The sequence below is a fragment of the Lampetra planeri genome, chromosome 30, assembly GCF_965212315.1.
Source record: "Lampetra planeri chromosome 30, kcLamPlan1.2.h2, whole genome shotgun sequence".
NCBI lineage: Eukaryota > Metazoa > Chordata > Hyperoartia > Petromyzontiformes > Petromyzontidae > Lampetra > Lampetra planeri.
In genome coordinates, this window is record NC_136136.1 from 3396761 (window position 1) to 3422113 (window position 25353).

At 41.5% G+C, this 25353-nt stretch overlaps 2 protein-coding genes across 5 annotated transcripts in view; both read right to left on the reverse strand.

Moving 5' to 3' along the window:
- Positions 1-1716: 1716 nt before the first annotated feature.
- On the reverse strand, positions 1717-11550 carry LOC144728806 (kinetochore protein Nuf2-A-like). Of its 2 annotated transcripts, none has more exons than XM_078608469.1 (14): positions 11352-11550; positions 10042-10186; positions 9031-9105; positions 8770-8840; positions 8236-8297; positions 7986-8083; positions 7702-7775; positions 7270-7366; positions 6367-6429; positions 6059-6196; positions 5628-5768; positions 4713-4888; positions 3060-3195; positions 1717-2276 (listed from the first exon to the last, which is right to left on the reverse strand). In XM_078608469.1, exons 2-14 carry the CDS (start codon positions 10162-10164, stop codon positions 2127-2129), a joined length of 1404 nt encoding a protein of 467 aa, XP_078464595.1. In that variant the 5' UTR covers positions 10165-10186; positions 11352-11550; the 3' UTR covers positions 1717-2126. The 2 variants fall into 2 exon arrangements, with proteins under 2 accessions (XP_078464595.1, XP_078464596.1); XM_078608470.1 differs by having other exon boundaries at positions 11410-11517.
- A 5064-nt stretch (positions 11551-16614) lies between these two features.
- Positions 16615-25353, reverse strand: part of LOC144728807 (hypoxia-inducible factor 1-alpha-like) — an 81482-nt gene continuing 72743 nt past the window's right edge. For all 3 annotated transcript variants that reach the window (XM_078608472.1, XM_078608473.1, XM_078608471.1), the window contains exon 16: positions 16615-25174. In XM_078608472.1, the coding sequence (XP_078464598.1) occupies positions 25032-25174 (143 nt within the window). In that variant the 3' untranslated portion in view covers positions 16615-25031. The remainder of the gene's footprint in view (positions 25175-25353) is intronic.

A 25353-nucleotide genomic window follows, 5' to 3' on the forward strand; every position in this document is an offset into this window, starting at 1 on the left:
CTCGCTGGTGGTAAGTCTCGGGACAGACCCAGCAGGTGCCATGGGTTGTTCTGACTGAGATGACAGGTAGATGCACCCAGCTGTACCCCCCTACTGTGGCAGTTTGCTGCACTTTATCCGCCAGGCGCTCCGCTCGTTGTTGTGAGCGTCACTCCTCTGTCCTCCGTTGTTGCTGGAGGGCGACTGCCTCTACAACTGCTCAGTAGCGCAATCAACACTCTGGTGACCCCTGATTGACCGGCCGTGATTATTATGGATTACGTGACCTAAGTGGGAAGCCGTTGACAATTCAAGTCTAAATTTTGATTTAAAGCGTTCGTGACTGCAGGGATTCATATTATTGGTTCTTTCGGTAAAGTCACGTAGTAGGGAAACAATAAAAATATAAAATAAAATTATCACGTTTCGATTGCAATACAAGCAATCATCATCAGATGTGAAAACCACAGCAATTAAATTTGAAAAAAGTGGCGTTTTTTTTCTTCAAATTTTCTTTGTGGTTTTCACACCTGATGATGATTGCTTGTGTTGCAATCGGAACGTCGTGAGAATGTTTTTATATTTTTATTATTTTATTTCCCTTCTACGTGACTTTACCGAAAGAACCAATAATATAATTCAAGTCTAGTTTTACATAAGGTTATGTAAAAAGTTGGGTGGGGGGGGGGAAATGCAATAGCGTTGGAATCTTTGGAGGTAAAAACCCTTTGAAATGCTACCAAGAAGTTAAACACGGCTCCACTATATTTATGAGAGCACATAAAAGTGTTCCTTCCTGGGTAACACACCCCTCCCTAATGGTCTGAAGAGGAGGCAGTGACACCTTTAACTAAGCGCAGAGCCACCAGCCAATAGAAAGCGCGGATTTTCATTTCCCCCACGCGGAACTCTTCGGGGCTCAGCCAATCACACGGACGGCCGATAAACATTCCACGCCTGCCCCCATCCACACTGAGAAATTAAATTGGAGGGGGGTGCGAAGACTGTCGTTGCCACGGCAACGGTTTACAGCTGTTGGGATGACGTCACTGCGTTGAAGGGCAATAGCCTGGAATGCACTATTATGAATGAGCCCAGAGCCAGCGGAATGGGTTGTCACTTTAAAAAAATGTTCACATGCGTGGCTCTCATCTGCGACTAAAATGGCATGCTAATTTATGAACCTTGCACCCCAAAACCACGAACTGAAACTCATCTGAAAAGCCTTATGCACGTGAAATTATGCGTATGCATCGGGTCGCTGTGGTTTACCAACTGGCCAGAAATAGATTTGGTACCGTAATTTATTCTGCAGTTTTGATCGACCTAGCCTGGTTGAAGAATGTCCGGGTTTGGTCTATCAAGATTTGAACCCTACACAGTTAGCTACAGTGAAGGTCCATTACACATTCAACTACATTAGCAATCATGAATGCAGTTATGTAGATTTGTGATATGATCGCACTTCACCAGATTTGTGAAAATGTAGCGCTTACCAATAATAGCAACTGGTGCATGTGCAGCCCTTTTATCAATCAACGGCTGGACGATGTTTTTCCAACGCAATGTAGGTGTTTTGTGATCATACTTCACGACACTGCTAAGTGAGGATTTGTAAATACGCGCATAGATATGCCAATGGACTATAAACGTTTTGTTGCAGATACATCATGTAACAAAGCGATGACAGTACCACCCAAAAGGAGGGAACACACCAGAGTATGATCACAACGGAGATAGAGCGATGAGTTCTCTTTTATTGAATCAATGGGACTAAGATGATTAAATGCCAGGTCATCGGTTGTCTCAAGAATACTTTGATTTTTTTGGAGAGAGATCTTATCCCAATACAGGACCAATTGCTTTGCCATTCTGGCTGCCTTCCCGCTAGTTTGTAGTTTCCACAGCTCTGAATGAGAACAAATACTAAATTACAGAAATAAAATTAAATACATTTAAAAATAGAAAGAGAATAGTTACCCTTTATTATGGACATACATGAATGAACAAAAAAAAATAAAAAACACACATGTTCACGTGAATTTGTTAATACTTCAAAAAAGCAAAACTTTAAGTTGTACACACCTAACACATTCAAGAATAAACTGTACACAATGACATTAATATGCAGACAATATATCAGAAAATCAGTCTGTGGAAAGGATTTTTCCTAAGCTCTCCACCAATTTGTTTCTCTTTTCCCAGATCACAGCTTGGTCCAATTTGTGCTTCTCCAGTTGCGTGAAGATTCCTGCGTGGAATTCATTCATTGCTTGAAGCATTCCATTGAACTTCTCCTGGTGGAACAAAAAGCAGCTGTTTAGTACAGCGTGGGGTTTTACAGTTGTGCTGGGTAGCTCTCCAATGTGTCTTTGGTTGTTATTTGACGTAATGTTCCGCTCAAACGTGCTTATAGCTTTTGACAACTGAAAGGTTTGGAGCTTCAGGTACCGCAATGTTCCTGAAGATGCTCGAAACGTGTGGAGCAAAATGTCAGACATCGTGGCAAACAAGGTACAGTCCAAACAAACGGTGGGGGGGGGGGAAGCAACTGTTTACAAGTTGATATTTATATTGCTGAACGAATCAGCATAACATGGTGCCAACAATGGAGATTGAATATGTTGTAAAGTACATTTATCGTATTTCAGACGTTTTCAGCTTGAAGGTTCAAATTCACAGGTAAAAAGATGGAATACTGGTCATGTAACCAATAACAAAATGATACACTCACCATTTTACATTAAATATATATTCATGCTTGTGCATCAAATTGTACACATGACATCTGTTTGCATTGTGCAAATTATATCCATTGAGGTTAAGTAAATGAGACAGAACAAATTATACAGAATGAAAAATAATGGGATAGAATGCACAAGACGACAAGTAATAGATTGGTAAATGGAATCGCAAAAAATGAATTGTGGGGAAGGAAAGTCATACCTCATAAATACAATGCACTTGAGTTGATAACAATACATCAGTTCATGGAAAACTAATTATTATTTTGGTCAATGAACGGTGCACTTCTGTTTAATTAATGATAAGAATGCTGTTACCATTTTTATCCAACTTACATTAACCTTTCTTTTGTCGTTTTGCGTAAAACGCATTTCGTCCGCTGCTTGTTCTTCCAATTGATGTTTTTTATTGTGCAGAATGTCGATTTGTGCAATATTTGCTTTTCGTTTTTCCTCCAGCCTTTCCATCACCCTGTAAAAAAAACAAATCCCAACAATCACATGGCTTTCAATTAATTATTAGTTATATCTGCAGAGCAGACAAGCTACCAACAATGCAACACACACGACTGATAACTATCTTAGGAACCGTGGTAACCAAGTGGAAATTGACAAGTGGTGATTATATTATCGACATAAGACTGGGGAGGGGAGGACAAGATGGGGAGGGGAGATCGGGCACAAAATTAGAAAATGATTGTTGGAGCACAGCACTGTGTGATTTAAGGAAGAGTGAAGTGTATGGGAGAGGCAAGCATATAACTGAAGAGTTAGGATAGTATCTGCGAGGCGTTTCCTCTTAAGACCAATTTAGGAAGGTCTTTCAAAACAGAGACTTAATAATTCAAGGTTTGTTTTATTTTGTGGTTCAATTGTCCATGTTGAAACTTATTCCATTAATAGAAACTATTTTGAAATTGAGAAGCATCCGAGCTATCCCTGACTCCCATTATTTATGTAAAAGTATTTGTCCTAGCTATGAATGCAATATGTAGGGATGTGGAAACCTTTTCCTTATTAAGGGCCTATCAATACTTGGAAATAGATTTTGCCGACCAAAATATTAACACACACCTGTCACTGGATGGGACCCTTCCAGTGACAGAAGTGACTTAGGTGAATATTCGGATTAAGGGATACACTAACAAATGTTATATTTGTTGAAACCTTTAGTTGCCAGATGGAATTGGTGAACTGCTTCTTAAAACGAGTTTGTCTGCTTCAGAACTCATGGTGAAATTAAAGATTGAGTCATACGTAGACATGGTTAAGCATGTGACAATGAAATAATTTAAATAATTTACCACAATACATACATTTAATTTGTGTATAATAATTCAGGTCTTTATCAATCTGCTGCTGGATGAAGGCTTCGCCATAAAATATAAATCATGACAATATTCACCAAGCTGGTCAGAGCAGGTTGGAAGGGGGGGGGGCACAACCAGATCAGATATTTAATGTATTTTGTTGAAATCATTTTGCACCGAACTAGCCAACCATGCTAAATCGGAGGTGTGGAGAAAGGACAAGAAGCTAAACACAAAAAGCAGTTCTAAATTAGTTTTCAATTTAGATTTAAAAAAGTGTATATCTCCAGTGGCTTCCTAATATTGGAAGAAAGAGGGTTCCAGATGGCCACAGAAGCACATCTGAAAGTGTGACATGCAGTGACCATCTTTGTTGAATGGTTAGCCAAAAGCCGCTGCGAGGATGACCAGAGTTTGCATGACAATATCACTCATCACGGATGTTAATTATGACCGAGGTGAGGAATCAAACCTCAGATCGGGTTCATAGTGTAGTGAGCTAACTGCTGCGCCACCACTCCTTGTGTATAATCAGTTATTTTCTATATTAAAAATTACACCACTGTCGTCTTAATTTACGCAACCGTATATTTTCACAATTTTTTTACACAAATAATATATATAAGAGAACAGAAATGCAGTCCATAACACACTGTCCAGAAGACTTGAATTGACATACCCAAGCCAGTTCAGCAATTCCTTCTCATTTTCTTGCTTGCGCTTCTCGGCCTTGAGTTGAATCGTTGACCGCTGGTCCTGACGCGTGGCTTGCGCTTGTTTCAGGTGGTCCTCCTTCGCAGTCGAGGTCCTCAATTTATCCACGTTCATGTCCACCTCACCCCCCAGTTTTTCCAACTGTCAAGCAACCACGCAAGTAAACAATGGGCACACTGCAGTGGTATGCATTTCACACTTCATTCTCAAATTTGACAGCACAAGTGACCATTACAGTATTTACTCTCTCACTTATATAGATCATCACATCAGCCATGGGCCACCCATCCCAGTACCTCTGATTAGCAGTTGGCTACGTATGGTGCAAAAGAAGTTCACCATACATCCACTGCCGAGTGACGGCCTCCATAAACTGTTGCCACCTGTGATACCATAATCCATTTCACTTCTACGCAAGAATGTGAGCTCAATTACTCCATCTTCACGGCGGTGATGCTATCAGGGCATGTTACAAGATATGAATATATGGATCATATTTTAATGTCCCAATAATTTGTACACTGCATTCAAAATACTAATTAAATTAAGCGAGTTTCCAAAGACTGTGCAGGTGTGACTTTCAATAGATAAAAAAACAAAGCTTTCATCAGAAATGTTATGGTCTAATCCCAATACAGGTGCTTTTAATATGCCAATAAACATGAAACAATCAAATTTTAATCAAGACAACATTTCAGAACTACCCTTAACTTAAGAGATATCTTCAGGAGAATCAAGTTACCTAAAAGGCACTTTCTAATTAACCGTGGTTTATTTTGGCAGATAATTACAACAAAAAAGCTTTAAGGCACCGAATTATCAAAAGTAGTTTAAGCTACTTGGTGTTTCTAGAGGTTCAGGAATGACAAATCCAGCTCACGTGTTTTAAGACGACTTTCTGCTCCTCCAAGTACCGCTCACATCCCTCCATCAACTTGAGGCACACTTCCAAGGACTCAAGCATGTCTTGCATTGCCTTCACGCGCAGCGACAGCTCGCACAACCTCTTATTCTTTTCAGCCTGAAGGATAAGCACAGCAATTATGCAAACGTACATGCTTTCCAAACAAAGGTCCTGCAAAGAAGCTCGATGATAGTCCACCACTGACACTGTGGCAAAGGTCTGATGTTCAAAGCAGTCTCTATAAGCGGTCTGCAATGGTTATCGCGTTTAGAGTAATGTGTAAAATGTTCTGCACAATATAATATAAATTCATGGTTCTTCAACAACTGTAGCACTGTGGGGAAATATAATTGAGGAAGCCTTCATTACAAAAAGCCACCGTTTTGAATGAAAACAAAAATCGTCACCTTCTGGCATTTCAATTTCAAGACACCGTCTTTGAGCCGGCGAAGTTCCTCCTTCAGCTGCTCGGGACACTCCACGATCTGCGAGCGAAGCAGGGCCTGGTTCTCTTTGGCTGTGGCCAAGTCCACCTTGATATCGTTCTGAGAATTTCAACGAGGTGAAGAAAGTTAAAACATTTATCAGTGTTCAGTTATTATGGTCAGGAATATGATTTTGGGCGAGGACTCTTTAGTGCAAGTGTCGACTTTTATCATGTGTTACTCCAAAGTTGGTGCATTAATGCCGACTAATGCTCAACTTTTTTTTATACCAGTAATTTTGTCTTCTCTGCCAATTCGCACTTTTTGTTGGCGCACTCCTCTCCAAGTTTGGTCTGCAAAGATAAATCAAACATTTTATGAGGGGACATACATAACTGCAACTTCAAAAATCTGAAACAACAAGCAATAATTTTTATTCACACATAAGATGTTCTGTGTACCCAGTGTGCTCTTCATGTTTTAGTCTAATTGTTTAATTCGAGATTGATGAAACAAATGTATGCGTCCTTCAAATAAATCCTACTCGGGAACAGGATACACTTCCATTTCATTTTAAATAAATTTAGAACGGATTGCATAAGTATCAAGCTAAAATATGCTTATGCTGCACATGACAGATTCCACCGAATTATTTATGATTGGGACTGGATTGATCAAATACCTTGATATTAGTCGTGGCTGTTGATCAGAAAACAAATATGTATCAGTACAGTAAATCTTTGGAGTGCGAGCATAATTCGTTCCGGAAACGTGTTTGTAATCCAAAGCACTCGTATATCAGTTGTGATCACGTGACGCTCGGCAGACAAAGCGTATACGCGTACTACTCGTATTGCAAGACCTCGCTCGTTTATCAAATTAATATTTATTTAAAAATTTTGCTCGTCTTGCAAAACACTCGCAGACCAAGTTACTCGCAATCCAAGGTTTTATTGTATATGATCAGAATTCACTTATTTAAATTTAAAAGAGCTTTTTAAAATGTGAAACAAGGATTTTCTACAGCACATTGTGACATATCCAAGTTGCTGGGGACTGAGGAAAAAGTAGTTAAGTGAAAAGATTGGATATATGATCTATATAAAATGACAGACACCATGCATAAAAACGGCACTGGGTGCGAGCGGTGAATTAGTCATGGCGGATATGCGATTGACAGAGCAGTACTGTACCACTGTCTTCTTTAGGTCCTGGTCGACAGTTTCTTGTAGGCTGGCAACCTCCGCTGCTAGGGGGGCGATCTCGGCTTCCAACTGGGCTGGCACCCTCCTACAAATAAAAAAAACACACCACACGATTGGCCAATGATCTCGGAAAATGTTTCTAGACCAAGTTTATCAGACTGTCATATGATAAATCGGCCCAAGTAATGAAGTGGAATGTTATATTAATTAACGATATTCCCTTTACATTTGCAAGTTATTTTTTTACATATTTGATGTCCGCAATGCAGATGTACAGGATCTACAACACAGGCAACTTTATACAAATGCTTTTGGAATACTGCGACATATGTTTTTGGTATATGGCAAGACAATATTTACTTTAGAAATCAAGTACTGTTTTAGTTGTTGATAAACTTTTAAAATAAAAAAGGTACTTACTTAATCTTGTCAATTCTGATTTTCAATTCTTCATTTTTTTTCTTTAACTTCTGAAAATGCTGCACTTCTTCTCTCTGTTTGAAAGCGCTCTATGTAAGTTACTTAGAATTACAAACATTTTGCACCGATCAAAAATGAAAGTGGGATACTTTAACATGCAACTGTACAATTTGATATAATTCTTAGCAAATCTTGCATTATTTTAAGATACAATTAGCACACTATAAATTGCAAGCATAATTTTGGTAGGCCAACAAACTGCTTTCGTATTCAAGATCCCATACCAGGCTTTCTGCTTGCTTCCGAAAGTTTTCACTGCTACTTGATTTGAAATTTAAAAAATTGTTCACAGCACTCCAGAATCGCAGAGTCCGCCTTGGAGCTGATGGGAAAATAAGACATTTTAGAAACATTAGGATTTTAAAAACACGGCATACTTTTTTCGAGCACACTCCAAAGACACAAATAACTGGTATGTAGCAAACAACAACTGTGATGCACAGGTGATCGAAATGTGTGCAGGAAGAAACATACTGGGACAATTAAGATCTTTCCTCTTAAAGTCATAAACCTTGCAGCGGGGCATGAATTTCTCCCTAGAAAAAAAAAACATTGTCAATTAACTCATTAGACACCACAACCTCTCTGTCCATATTTTCATCGCTAAAAAGGCAGAGTATGGTTTTTTAAAGTTCTTAGTTATCGAGCAATATAAATTATAGAAAAGGTTTGAAGTATCGTGTACAATTGTCACACTGAATTAGCCATGTACCCACGAGTTAAACATAACTTCAGATAAGTTTTACAAATGTGGTTTAGTGGCATTCACTGTTTACATTATATTTCTTTCTTGCATTTGAAAAGCAATGGATGAGATTTACTCTTACGTCAGTTGGGGTTGCGAAGCCTTTAGTCACGTGCTTACTTCAAAACTTCATAGCTTAAGTTTCACAATCCATTTTAAAACATAATGTCATTACCATTCCTAGAATTATATTTAACATTTTACAAATGACATAACAAAATTTGTTTGCAAAAAAGCATTTCGACAATTAACTTTATGCTTACATGTAGGCAAATAAGTTGACTTGAAAAATGGTCCCTTCCATAAATTCGTAGACATTTTCCGTGAAAGGGCTCTGAAAAGGATAATTACATAACACAGTGGTGCTTAAAAGTCTGTGTATTAAAACCCATAGCATTGTACACATTTTAATCATTTTACACTTTGACTAGTCTTGTACCGTTTTCTAGGAAAACCATTCAGGTTAAAAAATTCATTCTGCTTTACAAGACACCAATGTTAAAATAAAACACGTGTTACTTTACCAGGAAAAAGTTCTCATTCCTTAGGGGTAACAATGACTGCAGCAGTCTCATGTACAAGTGCTGCATCATTTCCGCCTACAGGACACAAGGCAAAGGGCGACAAAAAATTAGCCGGCACAATAAACATCAAATTAACTAATTTGGCAGTGGTGCTGAAACAAAACCTCAAATGGGCTAAATCCTGGTTTCAAATGCAGCAGAGTAAACCACAAATATCTTAAACTATTGATTTCATTCAATTTTTTTCGAACTTTATGTAAACAATGTAGAAGCTAAGAATTGCACGTACAGTTTACTTTAAAGCATATGTAAAACCTTTGTTGAAACCATAAGCGTTGATTAAATATATCAACCTTTTGGAGTTTGTGTTAATGCTGTGAGCGGTGGTGAGCGCAGAGCATTTCGAAACCTGACAACCCAAGTTCAATTGCCAGCCACTTCTGACAATATTGCCAAGTGATATTTTAACTGGTACTGGGTAAAGGAGTACTTGGTTCGATGTGTGAACGTCAGCACGGGGGAAACAAGGGAGCCGAGGGGATCGTGGCGTTTGTCAAGTAAACTCGCTACCAGGATAGTATGAGTAAAAAATGCAGACGGAAATGTATTACCATTGGAAACCTCATTTGCCAGTAGCAAAATATCATAATTGTTTTTTAACCCTTTTATCTGGCAACAAAACTGACACCATTATTATACGAAATGTATTACTAAACAGTTAATAAGATTAAATGCGACAGGACATTGTTTTCTACAAAGACAGACCTCGAATTTTACTTCCATGTGATTATCTTGCAGCCATTATATCAGAATGGGCAGTGCAGATCACCTCCAATCTCCTCTCAAAATGACCAAATATTGAATCAACCAGGCTGGTCAGTGTGGGTTGGTGAAGGTTAGCAGCAAACCCGTGGCAGCACAAAACAACAATTGTTGCTGCTCTACCCAGAGTAACTTGTATTTTTCCAGTAGCCTCGGAGTGTTAATTATTTTAAGTAAAAAAACCCATACCTTTGGTTGGAGTATGTCACTTTCTGAGATGCTCTTTCCCTCAGCCTCAGAGAGAATGTGGGTTCTCATCATGGTTACTATGTCCTCGGCCTTGCAAATGGGGAATGTCATAACCACATCCATGACTGCGGCCTCTTGAAGTTACCTGCGTACAATATCACATTCACAGAGTCACACGTGTAACGTTAGACGCATTAGAACTCCTTAGAAATAGAATGTACCAAAGATATGAATGCAGGACCCTCACTCGGCGAGGCTTTTCCACATTTAAACATTACAGACATTCGTGAATGCAGTTTTTGTTACGTTTCAAACCAGGTTCAGGAGATGCATCACCAGCTTAAATGACTACCGCAATGAATGAATAGAGAGGGAAAATGAGAATACAAACTCAGGATCGTAGTCATCAGGGTAACATTTCTGGACGGCGTCTGTAACAGTGCTGTTACCCCGTCATATGCGTGGTGAGTTCTGGTTCTTACATAAAAACAATCATTCATGGTATCGAGTATTGACCAAATATCCTCGTGTTGGCCACCTTCCTGATTATTTATACCAAGTAAATATTTCGTGGCTAATGACACATATACATCAAGTTCAAGTTCATTTATTAGGTATATAGCCCTGAGCCATTCGGCTCTTGAATCGGGTGCAACCGCAACAAACAAAAAACATGAACAAGAAAACATCTTAAGGTGATATGTGACCAAGTGCAAACAGAAAATCCAAGAAAAGACAGCAATATATTGCAGAAAAAGCACCGTACACCAAACGCTGTGTGCAAAAATCCCAGTGGGATGCAAGTCAAACAACAACAACCACAAGGCAACGTAGATTAAGGCCATCAGTCTAACTCCGTACTACAACAAACAAACATGGCCAAACCAGTAAACTTTTCGAAATCACCGAAATAAAGCCATAAAAGCATTGTAACAGTGATCATAGGAACTGTGACCGAATTTTCACAATAAACTTCATAAACAACATAAACAACATGTACCACCACCAAAACCCTGTAGCCATAGCTGTCTGCATGAGTCACTCCACAACAGCAGGAGCATCAGTCGGAGTATCAAGTACATGTACGAGTACTGCACTTACCCAACTACTTCCCAGGCTTAACACACAGCATTGCATACACAACTTGGTAAACAGTCGCAAACTTAATTCAATTCCCAGCGAGGTCACGATCGCCCAAACCCCTCAAGTTATTGCCAAAAAACTCGCAACACCGCAATGGTTAAGAAGCCAAAGGATGTCCCATGACGCCAACCTGAAATCACTGTGGCTCCAACGTCATTATAACGTACCGGACGAGACGAAACGGGAGGCAGTAGACGTCTTACGACTAAACGTGAGACGACTTACGACTTTTGCCGTTCAATTTTCGCATCAATTCGATGAAGCGAGGATCGTCCACAGAAGGCCGCCGTTCTTTCCCCGAGACGTTCAATTTCAAATCGGCCGACGCGGGCCACGTGACCTCGCGCCGTCCAATCAGAAGGCGTCGCCGAACCCGGTGCGCGACGTCGATTGGCTGAAACGAGCCTCGACCGTTGCTTGGCCGGAACGACCACGTGACTCTGCACCCCCACCCTACATCCCCCCCTCACCCCACATCCCCCCCACCCTACATCCCCCATCACCCCACATCCCCCCACCCTACATCCCCCCCACCCTACACCCCCCCACCCTACATCCCCCCCCCACCCTACATCCCCCCCCACCCTACACCCCCCCACCCTACATCCCCCCCCCACCCTACATCCCCCCACCCTACACCCCCCCCACCCTACATCCCCCCCCACCCTACATCCCCCCCCCACCCTACATCCCCCCCCACCCTACATCCCCCCCCACCCTACATCCCCCCCCCACCCTACATCCCCCCCCTCACCCCACATCCCCCCCACCAGCTGTATAGCAAATAAAAACATGTAATTACTTTACTATGCAAGTATTTTTTTTTTATTTTAATATGTATGTTTTTATTTAGGGCCCCTTTATAACATAATGCTAAAGGCCCCTCACTAGCTTAATCGGGCACTGTATTGCAGCGTGTAAACGCCTGCAATGTTACCTCATGGGGTGGGACGGGGGTTATCCTCCAAAAACTGTACACCTGGTGAGGTGATGAGATTTACATCTTTAAAAATACTTTTTTTTATTTTACCAGATAAGGCCCATTGAGCTATGTAGCTCTTTTCAGAAGTGACCTGACCACGAATGATGGCTCAACGAAGTGGCTTATCACGTGGAAAGTTATAGCAACCAAATACTCTAAATACGTGATGTTGATTCTAAATGTGTGTGTGGGGGGGAGGGGGAAACCGTAGGACACGGAGAAAAATCCACGCCACCACGGGGAGAGAGAGAGACATGCGAACTCCAAATATACAGCAGCAGGCGTCAGGGTTGGGATCGAACCGTAGACCTCCTGTGTACCAGGCGAGGTAGTTAACATCTCGCCACTGTGGTGGCTATTGCTAGACTTAGCTTGACGTAGCTGAGACTAAATATCCGGGTGTTGGGCAGAGGCCTTGGGGTTGCGGTTGGTGGAACCTGGATATAGAGTTCACTCAATTATCCGCGATAATGACGGGGAAGACGGACTTCGGATAATTAAAAATCCTGGATAATCCTTAAATATTCATTTTTATGCGGATGTCAATGCGAAAACCCACTAATATAGGTATAAATTATGTTCAAGTTAAGAAAATGTTGTTTGTTAATGAACAAACAAAAATGTGTAGTCAGGAATGTATTGATCCTGTTGTATTACAGAGCCACGCCAATCAAACATTGCCCACTGTTGCAAAGATATGCAACTACTGTACTGTAGGGGCGATCTCAATTGGATTTCGGATTAACCGGAGCACATATTCGGTTTAAACACGTGGCTTGCAATCAACATTTCCAAGAATAACGATGTATAACTGTTTTTAGAGGATTAATTTTGGCTTTAGGGAGAAATCAATGAGTTATTAATTTACGTCAAAATCTCAAGTGCGTATAATTGAGAGTCTCCTTGAAAATCAGGCCAGGCGATGCAAAGGGTCAGATCAGATTTTAAGCTTTCGTGACTGCAAGGATTCATATACTCTTAGGTTTTTTCGGTAAAGTCACGTAAGTAAAAAATAAAATTAAAATTAATAAAAGTAATAATAGAAATAAAATAAAATAATTATTTCTATTATTACTTTCATTAATTATAAAATATTTTTTTCTAATATTACTTTTATTAATTTTAATTTAATTTTTTACCTACGTGACTTTACCGGAAAAAACCTAAGAGTATAGGGTCAGATCAACCAGAGGGCTTTCCCACTGCCCACTCAGTCAGCACCTCCAGCCACACCGAACTCAGCGATGAGGAGTGGGATGAATCTTCCCGAACTCGTCTCACGACCAGAAGGATCATTTTTGTGCTCCTGTTTTTACATTATTACTACTACAGTATATTATTAACCTGGGAAATGTGGAATCTAACCTCCCATTTTCAGGTCGACCTCATTAACCAGCATTTGAATCTGGTTTTACTCCCTACACTTTCCTCCAGAGGGAACCCTCTTCCCATATGCTCACCTTGCCTGCAGAGTTGATCTAAGAGTCTAAGTCCACGTACGGCAAGGGGGCGCTATCCAGGGGTGTTGGGATGGAGGTAACCACTGGATTATTCGCTCCTCTGCATTTACGTATGTTGAACTTCTTTCGCACTGTACGTAGCCAACCATGCTAATCGGAGGTGCGGGGAAATCCTGCATACCATGTATTGTGTCACGTGACCTGAAGAACAGGAGTGGAGCAGGTTGTGAAAGCCAACATAGGAGCCGTCCATAAATGACGTCACGCACCTGGGGGGGGTGGGGTCAGACATTTGTGACGATGTGTGACGAGGGGGGGGGGGTGAGAACTGTGACGTCACATCAAAATGCGCAATTTAAAATAAATAAATAAAGACAACATGTTTTACTTAATTAAATAGACTTTTTAATAAATGTTTTCGCCTACAACATCAGAGTGCAGCGGCACATTAAATACGCACTACAATGACAATAGTTTAAAGCGATTTGCAGGGTGTTTTATTTTTGGGGGGGGGGGGGGCAGAGTTTTGTGACGTCATATTTGAGGGGGGGTCTGACTTTTTGTGACGCCGTGTGACGAGGAGGGGGGGGGGTCACAAATCGTCCAAAGTCACGTGACGTCATTTATGGACGGCCCCATACTCATGGAACAATGTAACTGGCATCGATTCAGTTAACTCCTCAAGTATAAATAAATATTCTGATTCACGGTTTAGCCACGATCTATCCGATTCTGTATGAATTCTTCCCCAAACCACTGCCACCTCTCACGATCTTGTGATGCAACATATCCATGTAGCTCGCGCACACGAGCTGATTCGATTGCTCAATGCGGCGGATGTCCAAATAAACAGCGTGCCGTAGACCGAATCGACAACCTAGTGTCAGCCAACCCTCTATGAGAGATTGCCAAAGAATAGGATGATGTCCAAATGAAGTAAAGTTTAGTTATTTGTTGAACTAGACGAGACCAGGATAGTCTAAATTGCAAGAGTGACCTTTAGCACATTTTTCCTTTGGCTGCTGGTCCATTGTTAGTCTCGACCACTGGCCATCAACCCTTCTGGTTGAGTGTCCTGCTGAAACCTACTATATTTTAACAGTCAATGATGCCTCTCATAAAGCATGTGCAACACATTAACAGAATCACGCTTTCCAAATAAAGTTAAAATGGTTCATGCATTAGATACGTCCATCGGTAATTGGGCGGCAAAAATAATTGTTATCAAATGTGCAAACAATTTGGCCCTGATAGCTCTTCGTCAGCTACTATTCTTATTCAATACTTCCGAAAACAAACGCGAGCTGGAAAGTGATATGTAATCTATGGGTATGCATGTAGGTTTCATTTCTTCCGAACTTGTCCTTGAAAACACATTCAAGTTTGTTTTGTTTAACAATGCCAAGAAGATGAATGCCAAAGAGAATGTGCTACAAGCAGAAAGCTGTCAGGAAATTACTGCATCAGAACGTGTAATTCAAACAGGGGCAAACACTTCCTTTGTATGCACTCTTGTCTGTAAACTAATATACAGCAAACTGCTCGGGAATAACCACAGAATCTGCTCTGGATGAAGCTGTGTGGGTGGGGAGCGTGCTAGGGGGAGAGGCTGCAATGCTTGCAATAAAACAAGAATGTTGATTTTAAGTTAAGAATGTGAGAAATGTTTTAATATTCCTTGGTGGCCATGGATCGAGAAACGTGCTTTACAAGTGTGCCTTGTTGAGATGTATAAGGATTATGAAATTATTCTGCAGGATAAAAAATAAATGTTTGACCAACGGAGGGAAAGGGATTTTAAAAGTCTCTGGAGGCCTATTATGAAATCCTAGAATATAAATTCCAAAATGACAAAAATTCCATTCGATATCAAACGGACACTATTCCATTCTTGCGTATGGCAATAGGTTCGGAAGCTAAATGCCATTGTCGAGGCCTGCTTGTCACAAGAGGGCTAAGCTGAAAGTTGACTGATTACAAAAAAAACCCGTTAAAAAAACCATTGCACTTTTGAGCATAGCCATTAATGATAATGATAAATTGCAGTTTTTTTCAATAAATGTGTTGCTTAATGAAGGCATCCCATGCCACGTCAGTCATGAGGCTTGTTTGACCAAACTTAACCATGATGGATAGTCAGTGCGGTATGATGAGAGAGCAGCCCAAGACCAGTTCAGATAACACATTGTCCTGCGGAGGGAGCTGGTAGGAACGTTGGGATGCTCGGCCAATGGCCAGGGTCAACGGCGGCGTGGTGTATTCCGCAAATATGCCCGACTGTGAGAGCGGGCACAAGCCGGCGTGAGTAGGTTAAACGTTCAGTTTTATAAGGGCACCACGGGGTGACCAGCCCTCCCACCCAGCCCCACCCCTCCCACCCAGCCCCACCCAGCCCCTCCCCACCCAGCCCCTACCAGTATCACTTCCCACGTGATGTTAGTCATGGCTGGGAATAGAACTCAGGTGGTCTGGCTCATCGCGCAGTGAGCTTATCACTGCACGACTCTATCGCATAAACTTATTAGCATTGATGCACACCAATGGGATGTGACTATTTACCTGACTGTATTTAAAACAAAACCCATGGGAGATTCATAAAGCATACATTATATTTGAAATGTGAAATACATTTTTGATTCATAAATGAAATGTAACGACAAACTTAACTCAAACGTGGTATTGCAGGTCCCAATAATATGTTAATATGGATACAAATGCACACACACATGAAGGGTGTAATTATTTAATCCGTATCCAGTCACCTCAGGTGATTCGATTAATGCATTGTTCAGATTCAGGGCCAAATATATTTTTAAAAATTACATTGTCATAAATGTAGCAGCCTCTAATATCTGTATGGTTGTCATGTAACTCGCATACAAATCAAATTTTCTATAATTGTTTTCAAACCCTACAAACGTACCGCATCATTCGACCTCCGTTGTCGTTGTTGGCAGCAGTAGAACAAAGGTGAGCACTCCACAGCAATGGTGATATAGAATAACTTTTATTTGGCTTTTTTTAACTGATGTAATAACAGGTACATTCACTACTGCTAACACGTAAGTACGGTAATGTTGCCGCCAAAGCGTTTGGTTAAAATTGAAAAGTAAAAAGGTAGCACCTGACGTCCATGCTCAACCAACACCTAGGCAGCAAAGCCTCACGTTTTTTGGTTTGCCTTGCGGTTATTAAAGGTACGGTAGTAAGGTTACAGGTCATTCACCTCGTGTCCCTCCTACTGTAGGGTTAGAGAACCCTTCAACACCAGAACGGGACGAAACATTTGAAATAACCACGTAGAATTTTACAAAACACGTTTCAACTTGACTTAAAGTGTGCTGATGGATTAAAACAAAAGCGCTTAACATATGTTCTATATATGCATGCACGAACACATATATTTTCACCAGGATTAAATGATCACGTTGCATGGTCGATAGCAAGGCTCTGTGAATGTTGCTAATGGGCAATCTGTTGGCTCCTTTTTCGGGACATTTCGCTCAAAGCGATCACATTCGATTCCCCTTGAGATACACCCAGTGTTAACTCAGCCATTGTAAATTTAGTTGCTAAGTCAGCATATATTTATTTTTCATTCATTTTGATTGGGACGAAAAAAAGCAAACACGAGATTTAAAATCAACTGATGCAGGAAATTACAACGGTACAAGTCAAGGAAGTTGACGTTGAAGGGCTTGATGTTGAATCTCGCAAGGACCATTCCTTGCCTCACGAACAAAACGCCTGATATGGAATATGCCGAGCAAGAGGCGACTGTGTATCTACATGGGCGACAAAGCCAGCTCACCCCGGGTTGCTCGACAAAGGAGTGCCACCCGAGGCTCCACCCGAAACCGCATCCGAGCAAACTATGCCAGTTGCAGATACCCGATGCACTAACGGAAACTGTGGTCACCCAGAACAGACCATGCAACACATAGCGACACAATGCCTGATCCACAACTATGAAAGGAGACATCGCAGCGATGATACACTCCGCTGCTCCTGACGCGCTTGTCTGGATTGACCACCTGAATGTGAAATTGGCATTGTTGCTACATCAGCAGCCGTCCAACAAGAAGTGCATGGATAGTGTTTCGTGGGCCATTTTGGAGTGGTAGGCCTCATGTGGCCACGGGCTTGTATGAAAATGTCACAGGCCATATCTGGTACTTTGACCAGACAGTAAGTTTACCACCCCTGCACGAGCGAGAATACAGGGCATCCTTAGTGGGTTTTTTCACCTCCTGATCTGATGCAAGACTTATATATATATATAAAGTTAATATAATTGTGAATAATGGTTTACATAACACTTTGACACATGTGCAACTATTATAAATTGTGGATCATTTTGAGATAGGGGGATGGAGTTGTGGCACAGTTGTTAGCGCGCTGCGCTCTGGCAACCCGAGTTTGATTACTGGCCATGGTTAACATTAGTGGCCAGTGACCTCTGAACTGATCTTGGCCATCCCTCGTCACCGATACATACTGACCAGTGTGGTGAAGTATGGGCAAAAAACCTCCATAAAGGACAGACACATCAGGTCTTCATGCAAGAGTGGATTGACAAAGGGCTGTAAAAAATTACTTGCACATTCATTTTAATGGGTGATTAACTATCATCAGCAGTAACAAAGTATATCTACCATCAACTCACAAATGAGCATCATTAAGTCCATTAATAGGCAAGAATCACAGGTTTAAAACACTTTTTCCACCAACGTTATTAATATACATTCATTTAATCCGTGTGCTTTATTCTAAACAAGGTGAGATCCCATTAAGATTACCCCAGGACAAACACTGCCTTATGACTGAAACATGTATTCGGTCAACTTGTAACGATGTACTTGCACAGCAATTTGATCAACTGTCATGATTAGGCTTTGCAGTTCAATTCAAGGATGGATCATTTCATCTCTTATTTCCAACTCTTTTGTATAGTTTCTCATATTCACCTCTTTGCTTGTAGTATTCTTCACTCCATTCGCCTAAATGTACCATCAGCAAATCGTTAGCATATCATTTACCAAAGTCATGACAAATCGGTTGTATGCTCACAAATCAGTGCACCTCTCGTGACCATAATAATTCCGTACATTAGACACATCGATTATTTAAATGATCTGCTGTGGAAATGAGTTGCGTCTCCGCATCGTGACAATTCATGGAATCGCGGAGGGCATCAACCATCACATGCCTTGGACCAGATTCTCATCCTGACGCATGCTCACTTTCATCAGATTTGCATAAAAAGCGCCAATGCGACCATTACTACCAACGATGGGTCAGTCATAAGAATGTTTGTCAGCTAAGGATGTGAAAATGACCCCTCAGTCCCCTCAACTTCTACAAAACATTACTGGCTCAGGCTTCTGGAATGGATGGAACTAATTGACACCAACAGTGCCAATTTTGAGAATGGGGGCTCTTGACTTTAATCGCATGCACTAAAATTACTACAATCACATTTTAAAAAGCTTCGAAAGACGGTTCAGAAAAGAAAAAAAACACGAAGTTTATTCTTCTTGGTTCTTTCGGTAAAGTCACGTAGAATGGAAATAATAAAGGTCTCGACAGACCTGCTCTCCACCTGAGGACGGCTGCTTGCGTTGTGGCCGAAACGTCGTGAGAATTATTTTATTATGTTTTATTTTTATTATTTTATTATTTCCATTCTACGTGACTTTACCGAAAGAACCAAGAAGATGAATCCCTGCAGTCACGAAAGCTTTATATCGAAACGAAGTTTATTCTTTAATTGAATTGTAACCCCAAATTATCACAATCAGTGGGGAACATGGCTCATCATACCTAGGGCCACATTCTCCTCTTAATGAATGTTAGTCATATTATACACCAATGAGGTCCTTGATATCTTATGATCTTCTTAATATTCCGAGGTCAAGGCTCCGTTCCTGGGGGTGATCGGGCTTTTGCCAGTGCAGCTCCAAGACTATGGAACGCGTTGCCTCTGATAATGTGACAATCAAGATCTTTCTAGCTATTTAAATCTTCCCTGAAAGCTAATATTTCCCTGCTTTCCATACATGGCGCATTAGGATCCTTGGATGAAATGCGCCTCACGAATGTAAATTATTATTAATATATTTGTCGTGCAAATATTCTGATGTGTCCATTACCAACAATGAAGGAAATTTTTTTTTTTAATGAGCCATGTCCTCGAGATATTAATGTGGCCCCTATAGTCCTTGCCATGCACATCATACGCGGGATTCCCATCACCGGTTCAGGGTTTTAGCAGTTTGGTTGGGAATGATTCGACACTATTTTGCGAATGGGCATTCTGAATTTTGACTTTGGACGCACCCATTAACGTTACTACAAATCGCATGTTAATAAGCTCCGATAGACGTTCAGAAAAAGAAAAAAAATACACCAAAGAAAACATTTTAAAAAGCCTATCTTTTCCAACTGACCCATTCGAGTTGTAAGGCAGTTACATGTAAGGTTGCTTGTGCACCCGACAACTTTGATTAGGCCCCCATTGTAACGCGTCTCTTGTGAAATTACAACAACCACATTATAACCAGCCGACAGGTGTGTGCGGGAACATGTGAGTCTACATCACATTCCTTTGGCTTTGCGATGCAAGGTCACCCGATAATAAAGTGGTGAGCTTAAATAAAAAATAATGTGAATACAAGACGTAGTAGAAAATACCCTGCATATCTAAGTCTACTTTCTAAAATAGTGTGTTTTCGTAATATATATGTGTATATAAAGATACTTTCTTTTAATTGTAACAGTTTTTTTTTATATATATAAGGTACGCATGTATTCATTCAAAACAAACTATTGTGCGAGTTAGCAGAGCCTCTGTGGGACAGTGGTTAGAGGCAGAGTAAAGTTCAACATTTAAATAAAAAAAACTAAAACAGTAGCACAAATTCATAGACCACCTGACTTCACACATTCGTTAAAAGGCTTCTGTAGACATTCGATCAAAGCATTGTACGAATCGAAATTCAACCTTAACGTGACCACATCAAATTTACTCTACAACAGATCCACGTTGGTGCATTTCTTTTGAAATGTCTTGCCGTGAGTGGCGAGTGCCGTTGAAACACCTGGCAGCAGTGATTCTCAGCTTTTAACAATCAATCTAATTAACAATTATTTCCCAGGAAAGCCTCACTCTGTCTCAATATTCGTATTCAGAAGCATCCTGCATTGGGATGTTTGATAAATTCCAAAAATTAAGTGGTTTGCGCTATGTGTGAAGAAACTGAATTGCCCACAGACAAACCCACACTCCTCTCTCGTGTTTACCCATCAACCTCACGACTACAACCCCTGGCCACGCTGAAGCCCTATTAGCTTTTCATATCTGATGAGATTGTGGGATTTCGAGGGTGATTTGGGTTCATCAGGTTAACCCTAACACCAACATGTAGTGTGTGTCCAGTCATGGCTGTACAAGAGTGTTCTCATGTTGTGGCAGGTCCAACTATAACTGAAGGTTTTTCAAACATGGTAGACTGCCCTCCTATAAAGCTGTCCAGTAAGTCATTCTATGTTTACCAATGCGTTCTATTAATGCTATTCGTACTGACGGTCGGTCGGCTGAAACATTACAATCTACTTTTACTCAAACTGCCACAACATGTTTGTATTTGGTTTATCCCTTAGACTGTTATTTATCGCATATGATTTATTGAAGTTACATAAGTTGAATTTCTACTCCTACACTGCATCAGAGCGAAAGTGCCTTTCGGCTACAACAACACGCCGAAGGGGACGGCGACTGATGCGATGGAACAATGAAATCATTCGGTGTGCAACAGCTCGAGTGATTGTTGCTTTGCAAGACCGTGAGAGGTGACGACGACTCTGGGAGGCGTTCGTCAACAGTAAGCAGATCGTGGCTGATCAGGGCGTTGAATCCACCCACCATCCTTGGCCAGTGGCACCAGCCTGCACTTGGAAAATGTCAAAATAAGAATAATCCGCGGACATGTACCCGGTGTCTCTCTAGTATAGTCGTCACAGTTTACCCAGGTATCTGCCGTGGCTACAGTTCTAGAAAGCTCCACCCCAGGATTTTATTTTTACAATCACAGACGATAAGAACAGCTGATCAATCTGTACGATAGGAAAGCAGAGATATAATGCTCAATACGCCCAATGGAATTTGCTGAGCTCTTGCCAGATCTGTCCTCCGAGGAAGCTGCCTTGATTCTTGGGCTGAAAAAACCTGAAGCGGAGATCGGTGCTCAACCGGATCTGGAGCCGTGGCAATTTTCTCGGTGAACCCTTAAGGCAAGGCAGGTTCAAAGGCCACTCTTGATGAAATTCCTGCCGTGTATGCGCGTGTGCGTGCGGATGCCAATGCCGGTCCTGTTGTCGGCGGGACACGGTGAACCAACGTGACTCAGGTGTGCCAATGGAAAAGGGGGTTAAACAAAAGACCGCTACATATTTTGGGGCCTGCACATAGGCTACACGGTCACGTTAGAAAACCCAGAATGGAATTTCTTTTTCCATCCCACTGAGAACGTGGAGTTGCATTGGCCCGTTAGCTGTTACAATCAGGTGCAGGGTATTCATTTTGCATGGAAAGAGATGCGTGTTATCAGGCACTTGGTAAAACTTCGGCTTGTGTGAAGAAATTTATAAAAAATATTTCTCGCCATTATAGATCCATTGTAGTTTCATCATGGGGTCTTTGTTTTATAATCGCTAATGTAGAAATACAATGTACTTTGAAGGGAATTTATCACCATCATGCATCAAGATACCATTTCTATGGATCTCTTTGAATGTGCTGCTGAAACAATGAAACACTGATTCCTGGAAAGCTAATTATTGGTAAAGTAATGTTTTTACAACAATCAGACACAAGGCACACAGCAAGTTACCTTGCAGTATTTTTCAATAGCTATTGTGTTTATGCCTCATTGTACAAAATATGTTGTGTGTATTGGAACAACGTTATTCCTGAAGAACACGAAATATGTAATTCGCCAAAAGCACCAAGGTTATGTGCAAATAATCTGGGATTAACGTCTACGATTATATATTTTTTGTGCTAAAAATAACATTTCCACGTTTAATATATTTTTTTATAAATCTTTGCGTTCAACGTGGAGTGGAAACTTCCATCGAAGGTGCATTACAAATATTGTATTTTTTTTTATAAATCTTTGCGTTCAACGTGGAGTGGAAACTTCCATCGAAGGTGCATTACAAATATTGTATTTTTTTTTTTTATAAATCTTTGCGTTCAACGTGGAGTGGAAACTTCCATCGAAGGTGCATTACAAATATTGTATTTTTTTATTCCTGAAAATGTTAGGGATTAAATAATGTACATTCTAAAGTTAACTTTTTCAGTTCGTTAAAGTATTCACAAGTATGCATGGTGCTTGAACCGCTGAATTTAAACATTTATATTTTTCATCAGTGGAATTCTTATTCTTATTATTCTCCTATCCATATTCTTGGTTCTTTCGGTAAAGTCACGTAAATAGAAAACAAAATATTTGTTAAAATAAAATAAAAATGATTACATTTTTTTTTTTAAATAATAGAAGCAAAATCCCACGACGTTTCGATCGCAACACAAGCTGATAAACTGCTTGTGTTGCGATGGAAACGTCGAGGGTTGTTTGCTTTTATTATTAAAAAAAAAAAATCTTTAATCATTTTTATTTATTTTCAAAATTAGTTTTATTTTTTTTATTTTATTTAATAATTTTTATTTTACATTTTTTTATTTTTGCTTTTCTATTTACGCGACTTTACCGAAAGAACCAAGAATATGAATTCCTGCAGTCACGAAAGTTTTAAGTCAAAATGTATTCTCCTATCGTTCGTTTTCTCTCTTTTTTTTTTTACAAATACATGGACGATGTAGCGATATTTACGAGACAAACACAAAAAAAGATAAATACGTGGGAGTAGGGATATTTCTTTTTCTCAATTGCACTAAATGTCTGATGGAAGCAAGGTCAATGCAACTGTGCCATTGCTGCCGTTTGAATTCCTCCATACATTGCAACAACAAAAAGTAACGGGTTAATTTTGTGTTCATATCAAATTTATATATTTTTTTTCCTTTGTCCAAACGTATTCAGATACTGTGCTAAGTTACCAAAACTGCCCTCTCCTTTTACATTTTAAGAATTCATCTCCATAAAACGTTCACCACATGTCAATCGCTGCGCAACTCGTTCATGCAGTTCACTTTTGTAGGGAACATCACGAATGGACAACACCGCCACAATTCAAACACAACACATCGTTTTGGATGCTTCGGTATGGCAATAATGGAGAGCAGCCGCTCATCGTCAGTGAATTACAGCGCACGACCCGATGCTCTGCCCGCTAAACTAAATAGCGGTCACAAAACCAACCTTAGCCCCGTGAGCCAATCGCCCTTTTCGTTTACAAAATACGATCCCCACTTGCATCTAATCTTGGTGGCATCCACTTCATTGTGAGCCGTGTGCCTAAATTCGGGGCTGCGAGCCCCTCTGAAATAACGAGTCGTTAAGAGGACAACGCGAGAGTGGCTCCCAGCTTCCTGCCCATTCATCTTAAAACGCGACTCCAAAAAATAATATACGCGGCTGGAATAAACAATTGCAGCGGCAGGCATCTTCTTGACTCGCGCGCCACTGCAGATGTGTGCCTGGCTGCAGGCTGTTCACTAGATCCCAGCAGCTGACCTCCAGATAAGAACGGCCGCAAAATAGGGAGGGCTTAATAGTGACATGCCGCTACAAAGACAAAGTTCTCCCCCGTAGCCGTACAAGACTGTTGAGGCACGTTCTGGTCGGGCTTGGTGATGGCCACACCACACCCTCGTGCACAATGCTGGTCTTTAAAGGTTCGCGCAAACAACAAAATGCCACTGCAGGCACACACACACATACACGTACGTATACAAATATATATATAGAGTGAGAGCGTATCTGAGAAAGTAGAAGCCACCAATGAAACCAAAGAGGCTCTATTAGCGTGCTGCCCCCGTCTGCCGTTCAATCTCAACCTCTGTGCGGCGCTCTCAACTTTCAGCCAAGTTCGCGACATACCCAAGCGCAGCACGCCCAACTTCAAATTCGAGATCACGACGCGCCCCGATAATCGCACAGACTGGTCGCGCATAGCGCCGGCCGTGCGCGAGCCTCCGGCCACACCACCCCTTCTTGGTGCGTAACGCATGGCCGGGCGCGGAGGCCAGGCTGAGCCGCGTGCGGGGAGAACGATCTACGGGGACGTCGAGCCGCGGTCGTCTCGGCCGACCGCCCAGGTGACACCGGGGACGGGGTGGGGGCGGGGCGAGGTGGGGGGGGGGGGGGAAGGCAGAGAAGGCCGAGGAGCGCTCCGACGGCGGTCGTCGTCGTCGTTCTGCTCGTCCCCCCGCGCGTTTACGTTGTCTGGTCCAGGGCCCGCAGGAGCTCGACTCCCTGCAGCAGGCGGCGGCAGTCGACGACGGGGGCGTTCACCTCGCAGTCGTAGCGCGTCAGCTCGGGCAGCGAGCTCCCGCCGGCCAGCAGCCGGCTCGCCACGTCTGCGCGCGGGGAAAGCGCGGTGATCGTCACGCGTCAACACGGTCGCGCCTCTCGTCGAAGGATCGGCCGCAAGGATCCGCGACGATACGCTGGTATTTAAATCTCTCCGCGGCCTTGCCCCACCGTACCTCGCTTCCCTCGTCTCGTTTTGTGTGCCCTCCCGCCCGCTCCGCTCTCA